The following is a 19,654-nucleotide window of genomic DNA, read 5'->3' as shown; positions in this document are numbered from 1 at the left end:
TGGGGTTAAGTGACTTGCCCAGGGTCACACAGCTAGTAAGTGTTAAGTGTCTGAGGCCAGATTTGAACTCAGGTAGTCCTGACTCCAGGGCCAGTGCTCTATCCACTGCGCCACCTAGCTGCCCCGCCTGATTCCTTTTTACTGAGTGTAGCTGAGTCCTGCCCACAGTCCTATCCAACAAGTATTTATTAAGTAGCAGACACTGCGCTCCCAGCCTAGGATACAATTAAAAATGAGAAATTCCCTGCCCTCCAGGAGCTTATATTCTACTGCTGGGTACTCAGTGCGCTTCTACTACATCTCCAAATAGTGCAGAGAACAGAGAAGGACTAGAGGGAACTTCATCTCTCTTCTTCCTCCATATGGCCAGAAAGCTTCTTCTGGGGTAAAAGAATGAGGTCTGATGTGATGGGCAACAGACCTCTTAAGTTCAATGATTCATTTGTCCCTTCAAAGCATTTCCTTCTAGCTCTGTTTTTTATTATCCTCTTCCCAGGCTTTGGATTTCCATGGTCGCCTGAAATTCCTCTATGGGCAGAATAAGAAAGAGGAAGATGGATCCCTCATGCCACCTCAGCTAGCCCTGTTTGCTATAGCAGTGCCCCTCCAGCCTCTCTCCATTCTGGAACTCCGGACGAAGATATATCTTTTTCAGACCAAACATAAGCTGGACTTCACACCAATGGCTTGTGATGCTAGGTATGGTGGATTCCAATGTTGTGCCTGAAAGTCAGAGCTTCAGGTAATGACAGGTCCTGCTGGGGCCCATCACACTTGTCCTGAGCTGAGGTAGGGAAAACCTAAGCCACAAGCTGACTCTGGCCATACATGTGATAATAAAATGAGCAGTAATTTGAAAGTATTAAGTTGTCATTGCCTATTGCCTCCTTACTGATGATGATATCTGAGTCAAAATTATGAGCTACCTGTATAGTCAGTCCTAAATTGGCCACGGTGGTGGGGGGGGTAGCTTTAATCTGAATTAACTCAAAGTAAACCTTCCTATCAAATGGCTGATTTATGATATCTACTTGGTGAAATTTCTAAGTATTTCAACTAACTTGAAAATCTCAATATGTCATGGCAACGTTCAAAACTTTGATACTACAGTTCCCCAGTGAGAAGGTCCCAGATTAACTGAAGAGTCCAGTTTAGACGTGGCATAAAGAAAGCATTTCCTGATAATTGAGTCATCCCAGTAGAGAATGGAATGCCTCAGAAGGGAGTGGGCAGATGTCCTCATCACAGGTCTTTGAGCAAAGGCTGGATGATCACTTGCCAGGTGTCAGGATGGGAACTTCTTTTCTTTTTTAATCTTAGGTGTTTAAAGTTCCTTCATACTATGCAATTCTCTGATTCTTTGATTTCTTGGTTCTGGGATCTTGATGATTTAGATGTTCCCTCCAAAGATGTAGATCGTACCTGACCATCCCACGCTGCTTGTGTTCATGTCCTCCCAAAGGAATACCACACACTCAGTGTTTTCACCTTCCTTAGGTTTTCTTGATATTTCATGAATAACGACAGAGCATGTGGGTTGCACAGCACTAGACAGAAAGTCAGATGGGCATGTGGTGGGAATACCACTGATGAACCAAAGAAAGTTACCCTGTTACCCCAAGTCTTTTAGAAAGTATCTAAAGATAGTTAAGCCTAGAAGTAGCACTTGGTTGTTCAATTCCTCATTGTCTCACTCATCAGGTGGATAGATTTGAGAACATCTTCCTTAATTTCCACTGCCTAACTTTGGCAAAAGGTCATCATGTGATGGCCTGAGCTCTTGTGTCCCCCTGACTCATGAACATGAGGTAGGATGATAATTGGTAGAAGCAGTGGTAAGTCTTTGCTTTTGCAGCACTCAAGGATCCTTAAATAGAATGGGTATGTTGGTGAAAGGTGGTCATCTTTGGCCAGACTTTATTCATTTGGGGTCACAATCCATGTTGAATTTAAAACCCTATCATTCTTTTCTTCCTCTCAGAGGGAAGGTGCTTCTGGGTTACACAGAAACTGAGCTCTGCATGAGAGGCTCTGGGTACCAGTTTATCCATGCAGCAGACATGATGTATTGTGCTGAGAAGCATGTAAGAAGTAAGTTCTGTCCTTTCCTCCAAACTATGCAATAGCCTCTGTCAGTTCTTTCCACTGGGGAATCACCCCAAACATTGAGCTATATCTAATTTACAAAGAGGGGAGAGTTCAGCCAACAAGTGCCAAGACTGCATAACAAGACTTAGGACTGCAGTTGGACTCAATCAGTGGACACAGTTAGACTGGAGAGGTCAGAAACACTCAAAACTGCAACTGGAGAAATTAGTCAATAAGCATTTATTATAATAAGCCTATTATATGTTAGGAAGTATGTAGTGTTTGGAAAGAAAAAGAAGGGCCAAAACACATTCCTTGTCCTCAAGAACATCTCATTATATTGGGGGAAACAAAATGTAATCAGCCATGTACAGTGTAGATAGAAAGTAATCTCACTGAAAGCCACTAGTGGGAGAGGGAGAGGCAGTAAAGAAGTTCCTTCAGAAGGTGGGATTTGAATAGTCTTTTAGGAAGCCAGAGAATCGAGGAGAAAAAGGTGAGCATTGCAGGCATGGGAGAGAGTGAGTGAAAAGGCACAAAGTGAAATCAGACAAGCTAAATCATCAGGGTTCAAACCAGCAAGTGTAGAGGAAGTAACCGAGAAGCCAAACAAGAGAGTGAGGGAGGACTTGTGGGACGCTTCCAACTCTCAGGCTAAAGAAGAAAATCTTAATCTGAGATCTGTGAGCTTTTAAAAAGCACATTATGATAACTATATTTCAATATAATTTGTTTCCTTTGTTTTTCTATATATTTTATCTTATGCGTTAAAATGTTATTGGGAGAAAGGGTCCATAGGCTTCACTAGACCAGCAAAGGAATCCCTGACAAAAAATGTTCAGAACCCCTGCTCTAATTCATCATTGTTGAGCTCATCCCAGAACCATGGAGAGCTCCACACTTTCACTGTTGGTCTTGGGGGTCCTTTATTCACTGGCCCTTTATCTCTGATAGCACTAGGCTACTCAGTCAGACAGGCACACCTGGATATTAAAAAGGACTCGAAAGGTCAAGTTCAGGTCCATGGGGTGGTGAGTCATTTTCATCTACCTAGGAGTATTCTTTTGTGTGTGTGTGGGGGTGGGGTGGGGGCAATGAGGGTTAAGTGACTTGCCCAGGGTCCCACAGCTAGTAAGTGTCAAGTGTTTGAGGCTGGATTTGAATTCAGGTCCTCCTGAATCCAGAGCCTGTGCTTTATCCACTGTGCCACCTAGCTGCCCCCAACCTAGGAGTATTCTGAAGGCAAAGCTGCATGCTTGGGTCTGAATTAGGGTTTGTCACTGGGTTATCCATAGAGTATGGCTGTAAGACAGAGGGTCAGGTCTTCCTTCCTTCCTTCCTTCCTTCCTTCCTTCCTTCCTTCCTTCCTTCCTTCCTTCCTTCCTTCCTTCCTTCCTTCCTTCCTTCCTTCCTTCCTTCCTTCCTTCCTTCCTTCCTTCCTCCCTTTCTTTCTTACTTTTGCGGGGCAATGAGGGTTAAGTGACTTGCCCAGAGTCACACAGCTAGTGTCAAGTGTCTGAGGCCAGATTTGAATTCAGGTCCTCCTGAATCCAGGGTCAGTGCTTTATCCACTGTGCCACCTAGCTGTCCTTGGGTCAGGTCTTTCTACAAAGACATCGATCTTCTCTTCACAGGGATTTTCATGTTTAGGGACCCTGTCATGCCCTAAGGTAAGGGACTAGGCTTTTAAAAACTCACTTCCCATTGGCAGTTTAACTTTCTAGGCAATGAAGCAAGACATTAACATACTTTTTTTTTTTTTTTTGGTGAGACAATGAAGGTTAAATGACTTGCCCAAGGTCACACAGCTAGTAAGTGTCAAGCGTCTGAGGCCAGCTTGGAACTCAGATCCTCCCGAATCCAGGGCCAGTGCTTTATCCACTGCACCACCTAGCTGCCTTAACAGACACTTCTTAAATGCCTCCTATATATCAGGTTGTAGGGATGGAAAGGGAAATGTGTAGGAATCTCAGTGCCCTCAAGGATCTGACATTCCATCAGAGAGACAACCAACAACTCAAAAAAACTGATTGTAACAAACTGTTCCTAAATACCAAAGAGATTTTAAGAGCTATAATTCCCTAGGTAGGGGTGGGGTGAGAGGGAAAAGGAATAACACAATAGCCCATGTGAATTTGGAACAAGAGACATATAACATTTAGATGCTATGTAGGAGGGCTTTGGTTCTGCCCTCCCAGAATGTATGCCTCATTAGCAAACTTGATGCTAAGTGGTCCTCAGAGCTTTCTATTTCCCCAACTCCCTGGGCATTAGGACATTTGGGAATAAGAAGCCTGGGGTTGTGGGAAGATCAGTGACCTGGGTGGGAGTTGAAAAACCTGAATTCTAGCCCTATATAGGCTATTCATGACTCTTGTGATCTCAGATAATGTGCTTCTCTTTTCTGGGCTAAAACATTTTCCCTTCTGTAAAGTCTGAGGTTAAACTGGAAGATTTTCAAGATTCCTTATAGTGCTAATATTCTGTGCTTTTAAATTATTTGTCTACAGATATGCAAAAATGACAGTGTGGTCAAATGGACAGAGGGGAATTAGAAACCCTGGATTCAAACCCCACTTCTTCTACTTACTAGGTTTATGACTGGGCAAGTCACTAGCTGGACTTCAGTTTGCTTATCTGTAAACATGAGCATCATATGACATTATCTTTACAGTCATAAACCGCTAAAATCCTAGAGTCCTTACATTTTACTCCTAAGAAAGTCCTACATGCACAAAGTGACTTGACCAAGGGAGACATATCAATGGTGTGCATGCATATATGTATGTATGTATATGCACATAGATTTATAGAGATCTCCATATATATCTACCATAATGTATATTATGGATTTATACATACATACATCTCCATACTTATGTGTAGAGGTAAAGATATCTAGTCGACCGGTCTCTCTCCTAAGATCCACTCCTATTGGACTAGATGTCTCATAGAAATCTCAAATTCAACACATCTAAAACAGAATTTCTCATCTTTTCTTGCAAACCATCCTTTCTTCCAGACTTACTTGTGGCTGTCTTGGGTGGATCTACCTTTTCAAGATCTTTCAGATAAATCCCTTCCTGCTCACTGCCATAGGCACCATCCTGGTATAAGACCCAGCACCTCTCACACAAAATATTACAAAAGCCTAAATAATCTCTCTGCTTCTATTGTTTCTTTGCTATAATGCATTTTCTTTTTTTTAATTGTAAAAGTATTTTAAGGGGCAGCTAGATGGCGCAGTGGATAGAGCACCGACCCTGGAGTCAGGAGTACCTGAATTCAAATCCAGCTTCAGACACTTAACACTTACTAGCTGTGTGACCCTGGGAAAGTCACTTAACCCCAATTGCCTCACTTAAAAAAAAAAAGTATTTTATTATTTTCCAGTTACATGTAGAGATAGTTTTCAACATTTGTTTTTATAAGGTTTCTAGTTTCACATTTTTCTCCCTCCCTCCCCTCCTTCCCCCCTCACCAAGACAGCAAGTAATCTGATATAGGTTATATATGTACAATAACATTAAACATATTTCTGCATTAGTCATGTTATAAGAGAAGAATCAGAGCAAAAAGGAAAAAAACAAACAAAAAGAAAAACAACAGCACCAAAACCAAAAGAAATAGTATGATTCAATCTATATCCATATTCCACAGTTCTTTTTTTTTCTGCATTTGGAGAGCATTTTCCATCATGAGTCCTTTGGAACTATCTTGTACCATTGTGTTGCTGAGAAGAATCAAGTCTATCACAGTTGATCAACACATAATGCTGATATAATATATCTTCTTTAAAGTCACTAAAGTGATTTTTCTGAAGTACAGCTCTGCCCATGCCCGCCCCTCCCATTCAATAAACTCCAGTGGTTTCCTATTACCTCTAGATCAGATGGACATTCCTCTTTCCCACATTTAAAGCTCTCCACTTCAGCCACCCCACTCTTCCTCGCTTTGCAGTTTTCTTAGACTTTACTCCCTCCCAACACTCTCTAGGCCAGCCAGCCTGGCCTATATGCTCTTCCTCACCTGGGAGGAATCAGCTCCTCTCTGTGCCTTGAGGCTGTCTCTCTCCCACGTGTGAGATGCTCTTTCTCCTTCCTCTCTGTATCAGAGTTTTGGTTTCTTTCTAGACTCACTTCAGGCAGCACCTTTGATAGGAGCCTTTCCCAGTCCCTCAAGCCTCTAGCCCCTTCCTCTCTAATGTCACCTTCTTCTAGTCTGTATTTATCTTATATGTAGCTAGTTGTGTACATGGCTCATTTTAGAATGAGAGCTCCTTGACAGCTCTTTGCCATTTTAGAAATTCCTCAGGGGGTGGCTAGGTGGCACAGTGGATAAAGCACGGGTCCTGGATTCAGGAGTACCTGAGTTCAAATCCGGCCTCAGACACTTGACACTTACTAGCTGTGTGACCCTGGGCAAGTCACTTAACCCCCATTGCCCTGCAAAAAAAAAGAAAAGAAAAAAAAGAAAAAAAAAAGAAATTCCTAGCACACACCTGGCACATAGTAGGTGCTTAGTAAGTGCTTGTTGATCGACTGACTGATATAGCTATGACACTAGCTTTGTAGAAACCACCAGAGCTTCCATTCTGCTGATACAGTCTTCAAGGGCTAGGGGTCATTTCCATGCCATGATGAGATATTTTTATTTCATAATCTCATAGACTTTGAGTTAGAAGAGGCTTTAGAAATAATCTGCTTCAACTTCCTCATTTTACAGATGAAGAAACTGAGTCCTAGAAGGGTGAAGTGACTTTCCCAAGGTCATCCAGACAGCAAATTATGCCTAGAACTTGGATTCAGATGCACTGACTGCAAATTAAACTCTCTTTTCCAATGGACTGAGTTATCTACCCCACTAGAAGAAGACTTTTGTAAAAGCAGGAAGATCATAGAGTTGATATATGTGTATTTATGTACTCACACACATACATGTACCTACATCATGTATACATACGTGTGCAGATTTAAATGTGTGCCACACTTTTAATGTGTTTTTTTTTCCTTTTGACTGAAAATTGGAGGATGAGAGCATAAAAAGCCAGAATCTCCTGTAACATGGTTGTAATTTCCAGAGGTCACCTTCAACCCTCACTGACTCCCAGGAGCAGTGTCTTCCCTCTTAGATTACCTTCAATTAGCCCTGTATATATTTTGTATACCCTTGGTTGTTTGAGTATCATTTACCCTAATCAGAATGTGAGATCTTAGAGGGCAGGGACTGTGTTTTTGCCTTTCCTCATATCCCTGGTGCCTACCACTGTGCCTGCTACATAGCAATTGTTGATAAAGGTTTGTTGATTTGACTTTACAGTTGTCAACTCTGAGGTTACCACATAGCAAAGCTTCTGACTTGCTGAGTTTACTAAGGAATGATTTCTTCATCTCCCTATCTCCCACAGTGATGAAGACAGGTGAAAGTGGAATGACCATCTTCAGGCTGCTCACCAAGAAGGCCGGCTGGCTTTGGGTCCAGGCCAATGCCAGGCTTGTGTATAAAGGAGGCCAGCCAGACTGCATCATTGCTCGGCAGAGGGTGCTCTCGTGAGTGGGGTTTTCTTGAAATAACAGTTCTATTTGGCCACAGTCCAAACAGTACTTTCCCAACAATGCCCAATGGGGTCATGAGCCTTGATTAGTAAGCACTGAAAGATCACCCATGTGGCCTAGATTTTCCTCATGTCCCTACAGACAATAATAAACAGGGATGGTTCTGTTGACTAAGCCATAGGACTCTTGTCTTCTAGTTCCCTGTTCTTTCTTTCTTTTTTTTTTTTTGCAGAGCAATTGGGGTTAAGTGACTTGCCCAAGGTCACACAGCTAGTAAGTGTTAAGTGTCTGAGGCCAGATTTTAACTCAGGTCCTCCTAACTCCAGGGCCGGTGCTCTATCCACTGCACCACCTAGCTGCCCCTCCCTGCTCTTTCTATTGAGACCTTGAGATTCTCATTATAAAGGACAAATCCTCTCACCTGTGCGCAGACAGTACCTTGAGCCTACCCTCAGTAGGATCTAGAGTTTTAGTTTAGTTTTTTGTCTGAGTAGGGGGCTGCTCTTTCACTGAGCTAGGCACACCCCCTGTCCCAGTCCCCCTTCACATGCATGAAGTGGGTGGTTAGGAACGGTGGGGCTTGTGCTTAGGGAAGGAAACAGAGTGAGAGGTACCTGTGCGAATCCATTGCGTGGTGGTCCCTCCACTGACGGCAGGACACAGATAGTCAGCAAGACAGGAGCTAAGTCCTGGAGAGCTGCTTGAGCCTCAGAGCTGGGCCATTTGCTCTGATCACAAAGCTAGTTAATATCAAAGGCAGGATTTAAACGGAAGTCCAGCCCTTATTCCCTATTCTGTGCGGCCCTGAAACTGACAGATAAGGGGATGAATGGTGTGACCCAGTGTACCTCAAGACTAGAAACAAACAAACCAGGCCTCTTATTGTTCCTGGTTTGCCACATTCTGGGAATTCTGAAGATCCCAAAGGGACTGAATTGAAAGCTTCAAGCCTTTGTAATCTACAAGCTGAATGGTGCCAATTAGGCCCAACTCCAAGGACATGCAAAGAGGGGATAGTGTCAACAACAAAATGGGGCGATAGGAATGAATAGGAACTTAGATGCATTCCACCCCCATCCATTCTAGAGGAAGAAATTGAAGACCAGAAAGGTCCAGTGCCTTGCCCAAGATCAGACAACTAGTAAGGGGCAGAGCCGGGATTCACACCTAGGTCTTTTGATTCCTGTTTTGGTGTTTCTGACTTCTAGTTATAGATCCCCACTTATTGTTTCTTTCCATTTCAGATTCAGAAATGGCTCCAAATTATTCTAGCCTAAGTGTGTTAGTTTATGACTTTCTGCATGGATGACGCTATTTCAGGTGTCCCTACCCAGTCAATCAAGATTGCTCTTGTGCATTGTCAAGGCCAAGCCATGTGATCACAGAAGGGGCAGCCACTGTCAGCCACTGTCCGGGTACAGATACCCTCTCATATATACACAACCTCCCCTTACTTGGTCTAGCACCATCATCCCTTACCCTGTCATAGATCTTCACTTCAAGGAAGTGAATTGTTGCTCTCCTCAAAGGTAAAGTTGGTGATCCTCAATCACGTTGCTCAGTCAAGCATTGAAGGAAGATGCCTCTGACTCAAGCACCAGATCTTTTTAAAAAAACAAAAACCAGGAATATGTTTGTAAAACTGCACTGATATTCTGCTCTCAACTGTACTTGCAACCTTTCCTGAGCTCCCTAGCTCCCCCAAATCACTTAAAAACTTTTCTTTCCCCTCTTAATAGTCTTTAATTTTTCCCCACTTACATGTTAAGATAGTTTCCTACATTCATTTTTATAAGATTTTGAATTCCAAATTTTTCTCCCTTTCTTGCCTCTCCCCTCCCCAAGACAGCAAAGAATCTAGTATAAGTTGTACCCAAATCACTTCCATTTGATTTTGTATATAATCTGTATATAAGGGGCAGCATGACCCAAAGAGTCAGGCTCAATGCCAAGAAGGTATGTGTTTAAATCCCATCCCTGACACAGGGTCCTATGTGACCCTGGGCAAGTCATTTAACTTCTCAGTGTCCTAGGCAGCTAAGACCTTAAGTTACATAGAAGGTGCCTACCTGGACTAGAAGAGGGAATTTCCTCACCTGGGAGTTCTCTATATCAATGAAATCATAGGTGCAGTCCCTATCCTCCTAGTCTGTTGTATATCCCTTTGTATATACACATTATTTTCTTTGATAGAATTTAAGCCCACTGAAGACAGGGACTGTTCCACTTTTGTCCTCACATCCCCAGTGCCTAGCATATTGCCTAGCCTAAGCAAGTATTTAACACAAGCCAGTTGATTGATTTCTCCTTCTGGCATAGAGGTAACTTTCGGTTCTCAAAGACTTCAGCATGTCTGGAAAGGTTGTGAGCACCCAAAGCTCAGGGGTATGTGGCAGGTGTGCTGGCTGAAAACCAGACAGGCCAAGTGCAGAGATGCTCATCTCCTGAAGGCTGCAACCCCCTGCTGGACTCTTTTAGCCATAGCGACTCATGCAAAACCTCTCCTGAGGTACCTGGGGTTAAGATTTGCATTGGTGGAAGGGATACCCACAGTGATGGAGTAACAGAACCATTAGTCACGAAGCATTTCTTAAATGCCTTCAATGTTGGGTGCATCATGTCTAAACACCTTTTCACACTTCTGCACCACTGATGTCCTTTAAGAATATTCCAATTCAGGACCACTCCAAACAAGTCTCCGTTAGCCACCTGTTATGGGTGCTAAGAGTTTTTGCCTTCAAGGAGCTTACATTCCATGAGTTTGGACAATTGACTAATAAATCAATCAACAAACATTGACTAAGCACTTCCTTTCTGGGGGTTGAGATTCTAGACTCTCAAAGAGCAGAAGGAGCTTCCCATCAGGACAAAACTGTAAGGATCAAGTAAATTACGGTTTTCTCCCCTTAACAATTAGCAAAAGGACCAGCCCTTTTTCCTTCCCTTGTTTCCCTGTTGCACCATAGCTTCTCTTTTTGGTTGATGTAACCACCCTGATATGCAGAGGGCTCCCAGCAGCAATCTTACTGTGTATCTCGTGCCCAGGATAGCAAAGAGGAACAGGCACAGCAGTGAGAAAATACTATGGAAGAGAATGAGGGCTATAAGTTTGAATTCATATCGTCTGCAAGGTCTGAGGACAAAGGGAGGTAGGGGAGAGGCAGAGAAGATTGTCCCAGATCAGTCAGAAGGTTGGCATCAGGAGAATGGCATAAGATGATCCCATCTCTCTTGCCCTCAAAGCAAACATTACTTTTCCTAGTGATTGAAACTGATATTCTTATTGGAAAGCATTTGCTTTTGGAACTTATGCATAAAACTTGGAAGTTTCCACATTCACTAAATGTCCATTAAAATGGCAAGACAAAACAAAAATGCATGCTTGGTCAAAAGATTCTAGCTAGATGGGCTGTGGAGATGACAACTGCAAAGAAAAGTGATGAAGAGAATGTACATTTTTTAAAATGTAGCTGGTGGAGACATGGCTTCTAACCCCATGATTTTTGTGTGCCTTTGCACCACTTCAGGAATGAAGAAGGTGAGGATCATTTGCACAAGCGGGCCACCTCACAGCTGCCTTTTAACTTTGCCACGGGGGAAGCTGTCCTGTATGAGAACAACATTCCACACTTCCTCAGCTCCCTCCCTCCCAGGAAGGAGTTCAAGCCAAAGAAAGAAGCTTTTCTTGACCATGACCCAGTCGACCCCAATTCCCTCCTGGGAGCCATGATGCAGCAAGATGAGTCTGCATATATTTCACGGACTGTCTCTGCGCCCTCCTTTTCCTTTACAGATGCTATGCAAGCCCCCAGGGAATGGTGTCCCAGTGACAAGAACGGGAAGATCATCAAAGATGAGACTGATTCCCTTTTGACCATCATTGAGACATTATTTGAGAAAAATGAGGCTGAAAATGACATCTGTAAAACTATCCAGAACCTGGATGTTGATGACCTTGAATTACAGAAGTGGGAGGAAAGCATGTTCCCAGTGAACCAAGTGGGGTCCCCAAGCTTCCAGGGAAGACTCCAGCAGGGAGTGACCCCCTTCATGGATAAGGTGCTACTCTCACCAAAAAGTAGAAAGCACATGGACTTTGCACCACTGAACATCACAACGTCTTTACAATCCCTAAGGCAACAGGCCCCACTGATGGGACCATCTCATCAAACCAGGCCAATGAACCCACTCCAGTACTTATTTATGAACCCCTCCAAAGAGAAGGATGCAGTCCATCCTCAGGAATGCTACTGGCATTCCCTGGACCCTGAGACAGTTGATCACTTACCACCTAGATTGCAGGGAATCTTACCAGACTTACCCCAGCAGACAAATGGACAGGCTCAGGAGGGTCCATTGATCTTTGGAATGTGCCAAGATTCCATGGCCACCCCTAAGACACAAGCAGCATCTGGCCAGACAAATCCCATGCCAATTTCCTCACATCGGACCAGTTGGCATCCCCTGGAGCCAAGCTCAGACAATTCCACAGCAGCATTTCCACCAACAGGCACATCCTCTCTTCCTTTGGAAAAAGCAGGTTCTGAGAAGGAGAAACAGCACAGCTCTGGGGGCGATGCTTCTGCCCAGTCATTTCGGTTCCAGACACATGCACACAGCAGTCATTGGCAGGATCCAGAGCCTGCCAGTGCTCACCAGGGTCCTCCTCGGGGCACCAAGCCCAGATGTAGTGTGGACTCACTGACCCTCAGAGAGCCTATGGAGGTGGAGGCACAATTCCAGATACAGAGAGCTCAGCCAAACGCACTTGGATCCCATGAGACAAGCCCATGGACTTCTTCAAGGTTGGCTGACTACCCTCATGAAGACATACAAGGTATGGGGATCACTCCACTTTCCAGCACACAGCAGGCCCACAGGACAACACTGCCATGCTATGGCCAACAGCCCACTCCCCTGGAAGGTCATTGGCTTCCTGGGGGCTATCCTTCCTGTTGGCCAAACCAGCAGCAGCAGCAACCGTCACCAGTCTTGGCTGTTTATAGTGAACAGCAAGAGTTCTCAACCCAGCATCAGCAGCACTTGGGGCCAGGCACTGACCATTCTGCAGAGCTCTGCAGGCCAGCTCTGGAACATCGTCATGTGCTTCTCACAGGTGAAGCAGGGCCCAGCGTCCATCAGCAGACTGCCCCTGATCAGGAGGCCAGCTACCAGAGAGAGAGGATGCTCCAGACCACACAGAGGTCCTCTGTTCCTACCATATGGCAGAATGAATGCTTACTCTCCTCACCTGAATATCCAAACAGCATGCCCACTATGGAAAGGGACATCTCTCCCCAGGTAACTCAGGGATCACCCTTTCTTGGGTCCTGCCATCTCAGCAGTAAACTAGGAGAAGCCTCGCCATCTTGCATGGGCAGACTCACCAACTCAACCCCTGGTAGGGAAGCAAGATTGGAATTGGACTGGAGTCTTCATCGCCATCCCTCAGACCCTCCTTTCTCCCACACATTATTAGAACAACCACCAGATGGTTGGCCGGTTTTCAGTTACGATGTTCACTGCAAGGTAAGATTTAGAGGGTTAAGGAAGGCAATTGCAATGGCTTTCCAATCATATAATAGAATCCTGCGCAGTAAACAGGACAGTGCCTGGCACTGTGTCTGGGTGTCTGGGTGTCATAAGTGCTTCCTGATTGCTTGCCACTTCATGCATCCACACACATATATAACATATACATGCACACATATACACATATACACATACACACGTTTTACCAGGAAAACTGAGCAGAAGCAGGCTGAAGAATGAAGGCTTTCTGGCTGCTCTCAGCTCTGACTCCCTTTTGGTGCAGTCCCTTCCTTTAATATGTCCTGGCAATGTGACCTTGGGCAAGTCACCTCCCTGCTTGGTATCCCCACAGCTCTCTCAGATTACAAGCTGTAAAGCAGGTGCCCACTTGCTCTGGTAGAGGGAATTTCCTCACTGACAGCTTCTTATATATCCATGAAAGCCAGGCCAAATACATGTTTTATTGGACAAACCTGTGACTTCTTTCAGTGCTAAGGAACTCCTAGAGAAAGAACCTCCAGTAAACCTGTCTCTTTCCCACCCAAGATATATGTATGTCTGTACTCCAACCTTCTGTAGAATTCCTCCACTGTAAAAGGCTAGGCCTGTCCCATGGTCCATTTCTTCCTTCATTGCCATACCTATTCTTCTGGCTGGAGATGAGAAGCAGAGCATGGTCTGGTAGATGATTCATCCCCTCTTCAAAATATTTGGGTCAAAGAGTTGTCCTTTGGTAATTGCAACATTAGGAGGTTTATCACAGACTGCCCTAGCTCAGACACAGCATCTTGGGGCCATCACATGGTGTGTCTGTGCTTTATAATATGTGCTAACTTTTAAAATCACATTTCTTGGATAACTCATCATTGGGTTTCCATTGTGATCTTTCTTTTACCTGCACAGTCTCTAAATGGAACACCTTATTCTGTTCCTGGTAGAATTTAATCCTGATGCCTTTATTGCTGCAGATCATGTTTTATTGTAATCTCTTTCTACCTGTACTCAGACTAACTTAAACTGTTATCTGGCCTCAATCCTGCCTCCTTGGCATCTTCTCTATTGTCCTGGTACTATTCACTAGACAGGCTGGCTTCTCCTCATGAGGACCATAAGGGAATGAAGTAGTCCTCAGAAGGGAATCTTTCCTAGCATGGCAACTTATCCCTTTATCTGATAAAGTTCCTTTGCTTCTAACCACTTTGTATGTAAATATTTCTAAAGTGTACTTTATGCTGTTTTATACCAAATAGAGGAACCCTAGTGTCCTCATCACGAATAAATATTTCTGGATTATTGCCGATGGAAATGCAATAACGTTTTAGAGGTCATATAATCTAACCCCCTCAATTTATAGATGAGGAAACTGAGACTTAGAGAGGTGAATTTTTGCAGGATATTAGTGCCAAACTCACTGATCTGGGTTTTCAGAATTTTCTGCTTTGGGATGCCACATGAGCACCCTTCTCATTCTCCATAATAATGCAAAGATTTCTTATAAACTTCTAAATCAGCTCTTTAATTTTTCTCAGTATCCTGATTTGGAACTGGGCTATGCCAAGTGATATAAACTCATTTAAATAAGCCTAGCTCTTTCTTCCTAGCTCCTGACCTCTCTTGGGTTTCAGTTCCTTTAAACATCTCTTTTCCCCTTTCCAGTTTGAAGAACATTCATCTTGACAGAGAAGGGATAAGCAAAATAAGACACAAGGAGGCTGCTTTGCATCTGTTAACATTGTATCATCAGTCACAAACAGAGGACATTACATCTTCTTGCCTTAGGTATTTAGTTTAGAATCTTTGAGGCTCAAGCTAATAAGTATGGTCCCAGGGATGTATTCATGTGTTTGTCACTTAAGGACTGGTCTAGGTGAAATTTGTTGATGCAGGGAGGGGCTAGATTATCTGCATCTGGGAAAAGAGGGCCTAGCCTGATTAAGTCAAGATATTCTGAGGTCTTTGGGGTGTGGTTGTCTTACTCTAATTCATTTGTATTTTTTTCCTCCAACCAGCCAACCCATCGGAGTGAAGAGTCTAGTACCACAGGATTTCCTGCTAGTGCTCATCTCCCCAAAACATAGTTTACCTCAAGTTCTGCAATCAAATCACTATTTCCTTCTTGGGACTGAGTTTTTCTGTGGGGTTTTTTTGTGGCCTTCAAAGTAGTTGTCTTTCTTGAAACTGAAGTTCCTGAAGCTTTTCAATGGCTATGTGAATATTTCACTGATTAAAAACAAACAACAATTCTCCATGTGCACAAATCTATTTTTCTATAATCAAGTTCCCTAGGTTCTGGAGATGCCCCACTTTTATTTCCACATTGTACTCTTTTTATTTTTTTGCTGGGCAATGAGGGTTAAGTGACTTGCTCAGGGTCACACAGCTAGTAAGTGTCAAGTGTCTGAGTCTGGATTTGAACTCAGGTCCTCCTGAATCCAGGGCCGGTGCTCTATCCACTGCAGCGCCACCTAGCTGCCCCCCACATTGTACTCTTTTTTGTACTTACAGAGGAGTGTAGATAGTCCTCGTATGGATATTTTCCGCTCATTCCTTGGAGGAAAAGAATTCTAATAGAACCAGGAAAAAAGAAGAATCAGAAAAAAAATGATAAGGAAAATGATGTAAAATGTAGCAGTCTTCTCTTGGGTGAAATGAGCTCTTCATGCAGCTGAGATCTTGTTCCAGTTCTTTTCCTTTCCCATCCTAGGTTTTAAGCAGATGGCAGGGGAGTACAGATTCGAGAAGGACATGGAAACTTGTCCTTTCGACACTTGGAGGTGGTTGGACAAAGCCATCATTTGCACAGGGAAAATCATCTTAATCAAGATTTTTACCAACCAAGATAGAACCTTGATAACTAACACTCATCATGATATCGTTGTAACTACTTTAGATGGGAAATATACAAAGAATATTCCTTGCTATTGGCCAGAATGCTAAAGGGAAAGTGGAAAATTTGGATACACTTTTCTTCATCTCAGTTCAACAAGCATTTATTAGGCATCTGCTTTGTGCTGGGCAGTGTGCTGGGCACTAGGAGATAAAAAGGCAAAAATAAAGTGGCTCCTTCCTCAAAGAATTTCCATTCCAATGGGATCTGTTGATCTTGAAGAATAAAAATTTTGTGTAGCTTCCCTCCTAGCTGTTTTGACTTGGGAAGTAAGCTTTCCAGATCAAAGTCAGAGGACACACATTTAGAGCTGGAAGGAAACTTGGAAGCTACTTGCCCAATGGCATTTTACAGAGAAGGAAACTGAGACCCAGAAAGGTTCAAAGGCATATAGAAGGACACACAGGTAGCAAATGGCCGACCTGGGATTTAAATCCAGGTCCTCTGACTACGAATCTAGTGTCGCCATTGTTGTTTTTCTATTTCCCAAGTTCCAGTTTCCATGGCTCAATATTACCAACTGCCACATGGTAAATTACTTTGTGCTTAATTATGAATTAGTCCTCATGTGACTCCAGAAATTTCCTTGATGGGCTAACTTTATGCTCTCTGGCTTTACATGAAACTAGTACAAATGGAGTTCATGAAACCTCTTTTTCCCTCCCTAACCCTCCACTGTGGCAGTAGGCTATCTCATCTCTGTAAAACTGCCTGCAAGACATTGAAGGGGATTCTAGAACCCCACTGTGTGTCCTTTCTAACAAGAGGTTAGGGTCTTTCTGGGCAGGTAAGTTATGAGGCTGATCTTTTCATGATGTGATTGGCCTATAAAATCATTCCCTAAATGAGGCTGGCAGTCTTTTTAAAGGTCCATCATCAGCTGTTCTCAATCAGATTCATGGAGTGGATAAATGAAAAACAGAATACCAGCAAAACTACAACTGGAGATGATCACAGAATATTTTCTATCCCTCCTTCACCAGCACCCTGAGTCTTGCATTAAATACAAAGGATTCACATTTGCTAGTCTTATTCACATGGCCAATAACTTTCCAAAGCACTCCACCCCCAAAAAACCCAAAAACAACCCTTGTGGAAAAACCTTGTTGATTCCATTTTTACCAAAACCATTCTCTCTGCCCTGCCTCAGGCAGGCCTTTGTAATTTTACCATTAAAGAGTGCCATTTTTCATGTGGTGTTTGATGAAGTTAAACAGAAGAGAAAATGGTTAGGTGTCATTGGGGTTATCTGTCTTATGAATCAATCAAGGATGAGGCCATAGTCCTTAAAATTTGTTGGGAAGGAAGATATCTTGAACTCAACTTGTCTGTTTTTTCCCAACAGAAAGGATTTTCATATCAACGTTGTTGAGGTTCTCAGAGTAGCCCATGATGTGGAATAATTACATTAACTTGAGTCCTGGGCCCTGGGATTAGGGGCCATGGATTGGAGCAAGATGAAGATGAATTTTCCCTCTTTCTCCTGGTTGCAGGATTAGCCTCCAGCTGCCTCTCAAAACATGGTCATGATCCCATCTTCCTTTCCCCTTCCCCTTCCCCATGAATAAAGTCAACAGGGCAAAATGGATCGAATCTTACTGTGACTTGCATTCTGGAAAACCTGGATGCTAATTGTTTTTGTTCCTCCTTTGTACTTGAAGAAGGAAGACCAATGGCATCATGATGTTGGGGTAAAGGAACAGTGTGTTCAGTTGTGGCTGAGCAGTCTGATATGAGCTCAGAAGGCTCTACCACATGTCAGGCACAAATGGTCCTTATTAACATTTGGGATGGAGATGTCTCTAGTTTTGTGCATCTCATGTTTCATTTGTACTACTGTGATTCTTTGATATGAACATGCTATGATGTGTGGTCCAATGCCAACATCTCCCATGTCTCACAATGGATACTAAAGTTCTTCAGAGAGACATTGAGAGTGTCCTTATACCATTCTTCTGATCTCTTTCTGAGCATTTGCCTTGTATGCGTTCTCAGTAAAATAGTCAGTCTTTTAGGCAAATGTATGTTTGCCATTCAAACAACATGGCCAGCCCATCGAAGTTGCACTCTCTGCAGTAGAGTTTGAATGCTTGGCAGTTCAACTTGAGAGAGGACCTCAGTGCCTGGTACCTTATCTTGGCAGGTAATCTTTAGAATCTTAAGACAATTAGAATGAGAAAAAAGACAATTTAATTGGAAGGATTTCAATTTTCTGGCATGGTGCTGGTAGACTCTCTAGGTTTCACAGTCATACACCAATGAGGGGAACACAACAGATCTGTAGACCTTCAGTTTGGCATTTAATCTAATACATCTTCTTTCTAATGATGTGTTTTGGGGCCTCCCAATGCTCAGCTAGTTCTAAAAAGATGTCCATCAACCCCATAATCTATGTGGATATTCCTGGAAAATAGGTTACCAAGTTAAGTGAACTTAGCCATAGCATTAAAAAATTTCATTTGCTGTAACATGGTTGCACATATGGAAGGTGTGGTGCTGGCTTGTAGATAGCCTCTGTTTTGGGGGTGTTGATTGTCAGGTCAAAATTGCCACAAGCAGCAGAGAATTGATCCATACTCTTTTGCATCTCAGAGGTTGCACTGAGTACATAATCATCTGTGAACAAAAAGTGCTGCACCAACTCTCCCTCCACTTTAGTCTTGGTTTGTAGCCTTTTCAAGTTAAGTAATTTACTGTCAATGCAGTATTTTATCTTGATGCTGGTTTGATCCTTGTCGAAGACATCTGACAATATAACTGAAAACATCATGCTAAAAAGCATGGGAGCAAGCACACAGCCCTTCTTTACTCCACTGGTGACTGGGAGAGCTCAAGAGCATTGTCTATTATTCAGAAGCATGCCTTTATGAAACTGGCGTGCAATACTGACGAACTTCTCCAAGCAACCAAATTTTACCATGATCTTCCATAAACCCTTGTGACTGACAGTTTCAAAGACCTTACTTAGATCAATGAATGTTGTGTACAGACTCTATTCTGATCCTGACATTTCCCCTAGAGTTTTGGGATAGCAAACACTAAGTCAACCATTCTTCAGCCCTTTCTGAAACCTCACTGGCTCTTGGGTAAATGACCATCTTCCACTTGAAGAATCAGCCAATTAAGGATGACTCTGGCAAGAATCTTTCCAGCAATACCTAAGGACTTTTTTTTTGTAAAAAACACATAGCACAGTGCATGATGCATAGTAGGTGATCTATAAATACTTATTCCTTTCCCCTTCCCTACTATTTCACTGAATGGCCTTATGTAGGAATAAGAGGAAGGAAGAGAACTGACCAGGGACTGATTGAGAGATACTTGGTCCTCTCCAGTCCCTTGCATTTTTAAGGGGAGGGAATTCCTATTAATCTTCATATAATTAGTAGAATTTGCAGCAGAGTTAAGAAAGTATAGTGAATACTCCTGGTGGTACATGTAGAAGCTGTTTTGAGGTAGTCCCTTCCAGGGAATCATTCCAGGAGGTCAGTTTCCCTATACTGTGCTGAACTTTCACAGATTTCTCTTCTTAACTTCTGAGCCCACAGCTTCATTAAAAACTCCAAGGTTTTTTGGTTTCCCAGTGGGTCCC

At 43.1% G+C, this 19,654-nt stretch overlaps 1 protein-coding gene across 1 annotated transcript in view; it reads left to right on the top strand.

The window, feature by feature from the left end:
* The window catches only part of LOC122755738 (aryl hydrocarbon receptor-like), an 88,034-nt gene extending 72,423 nt beyond the window's left edge, over positions 1–15,611 (top strand). Inside the window, exons 7-11 of the mRNA XM_044004539.1 lie at positions 497–699; positions 1,982–2,091; positions 7,496–7,637; positions 11,171–13,172; positions 15,185–15,611. Coding sequence (XP_043860474.1) covers positions 497–699; positions 1,982–2,091; positions 7,496–7,637; positions 11,171–13,172; positions 15,185–15,253 — 2,526 coding nt within the window. The 3' untranslated portion in view covers positions 15,254–15,611. The remainder of the gene's footprint in view (positions 1–496; positions 700–1,981; positions 2,092–7,495; positions 7,638–11,170; positions 13,173–15,184) is intronic.
* The last annotated feature ends 4,043 nt before the right edge of the window (positions 15,612–19,654 follow it).

The sequence above is a fragment of the Dromiciops gliroides genome, chromosome 4 (genome assembly GCF_019393635.1).
Source record: "Dromiciops gliroides isolate mDroGli1 chromosome 4, mDroGli1.pri, whole genome shotgun sequence".
In the NCBI taxonomy this organism is placed as follows: Eukaryota; Metazoa; Chordata; class Mammalia; order Microbiotheria; family Microbiotheriidae; genus Dromiciops; species Dromiciops gliroides.
The sequence above is the reverse complement of the archived record's forward strand: the minus strand, read 5'-3'. Positions and strand labels throughout refer to the sequence as shown.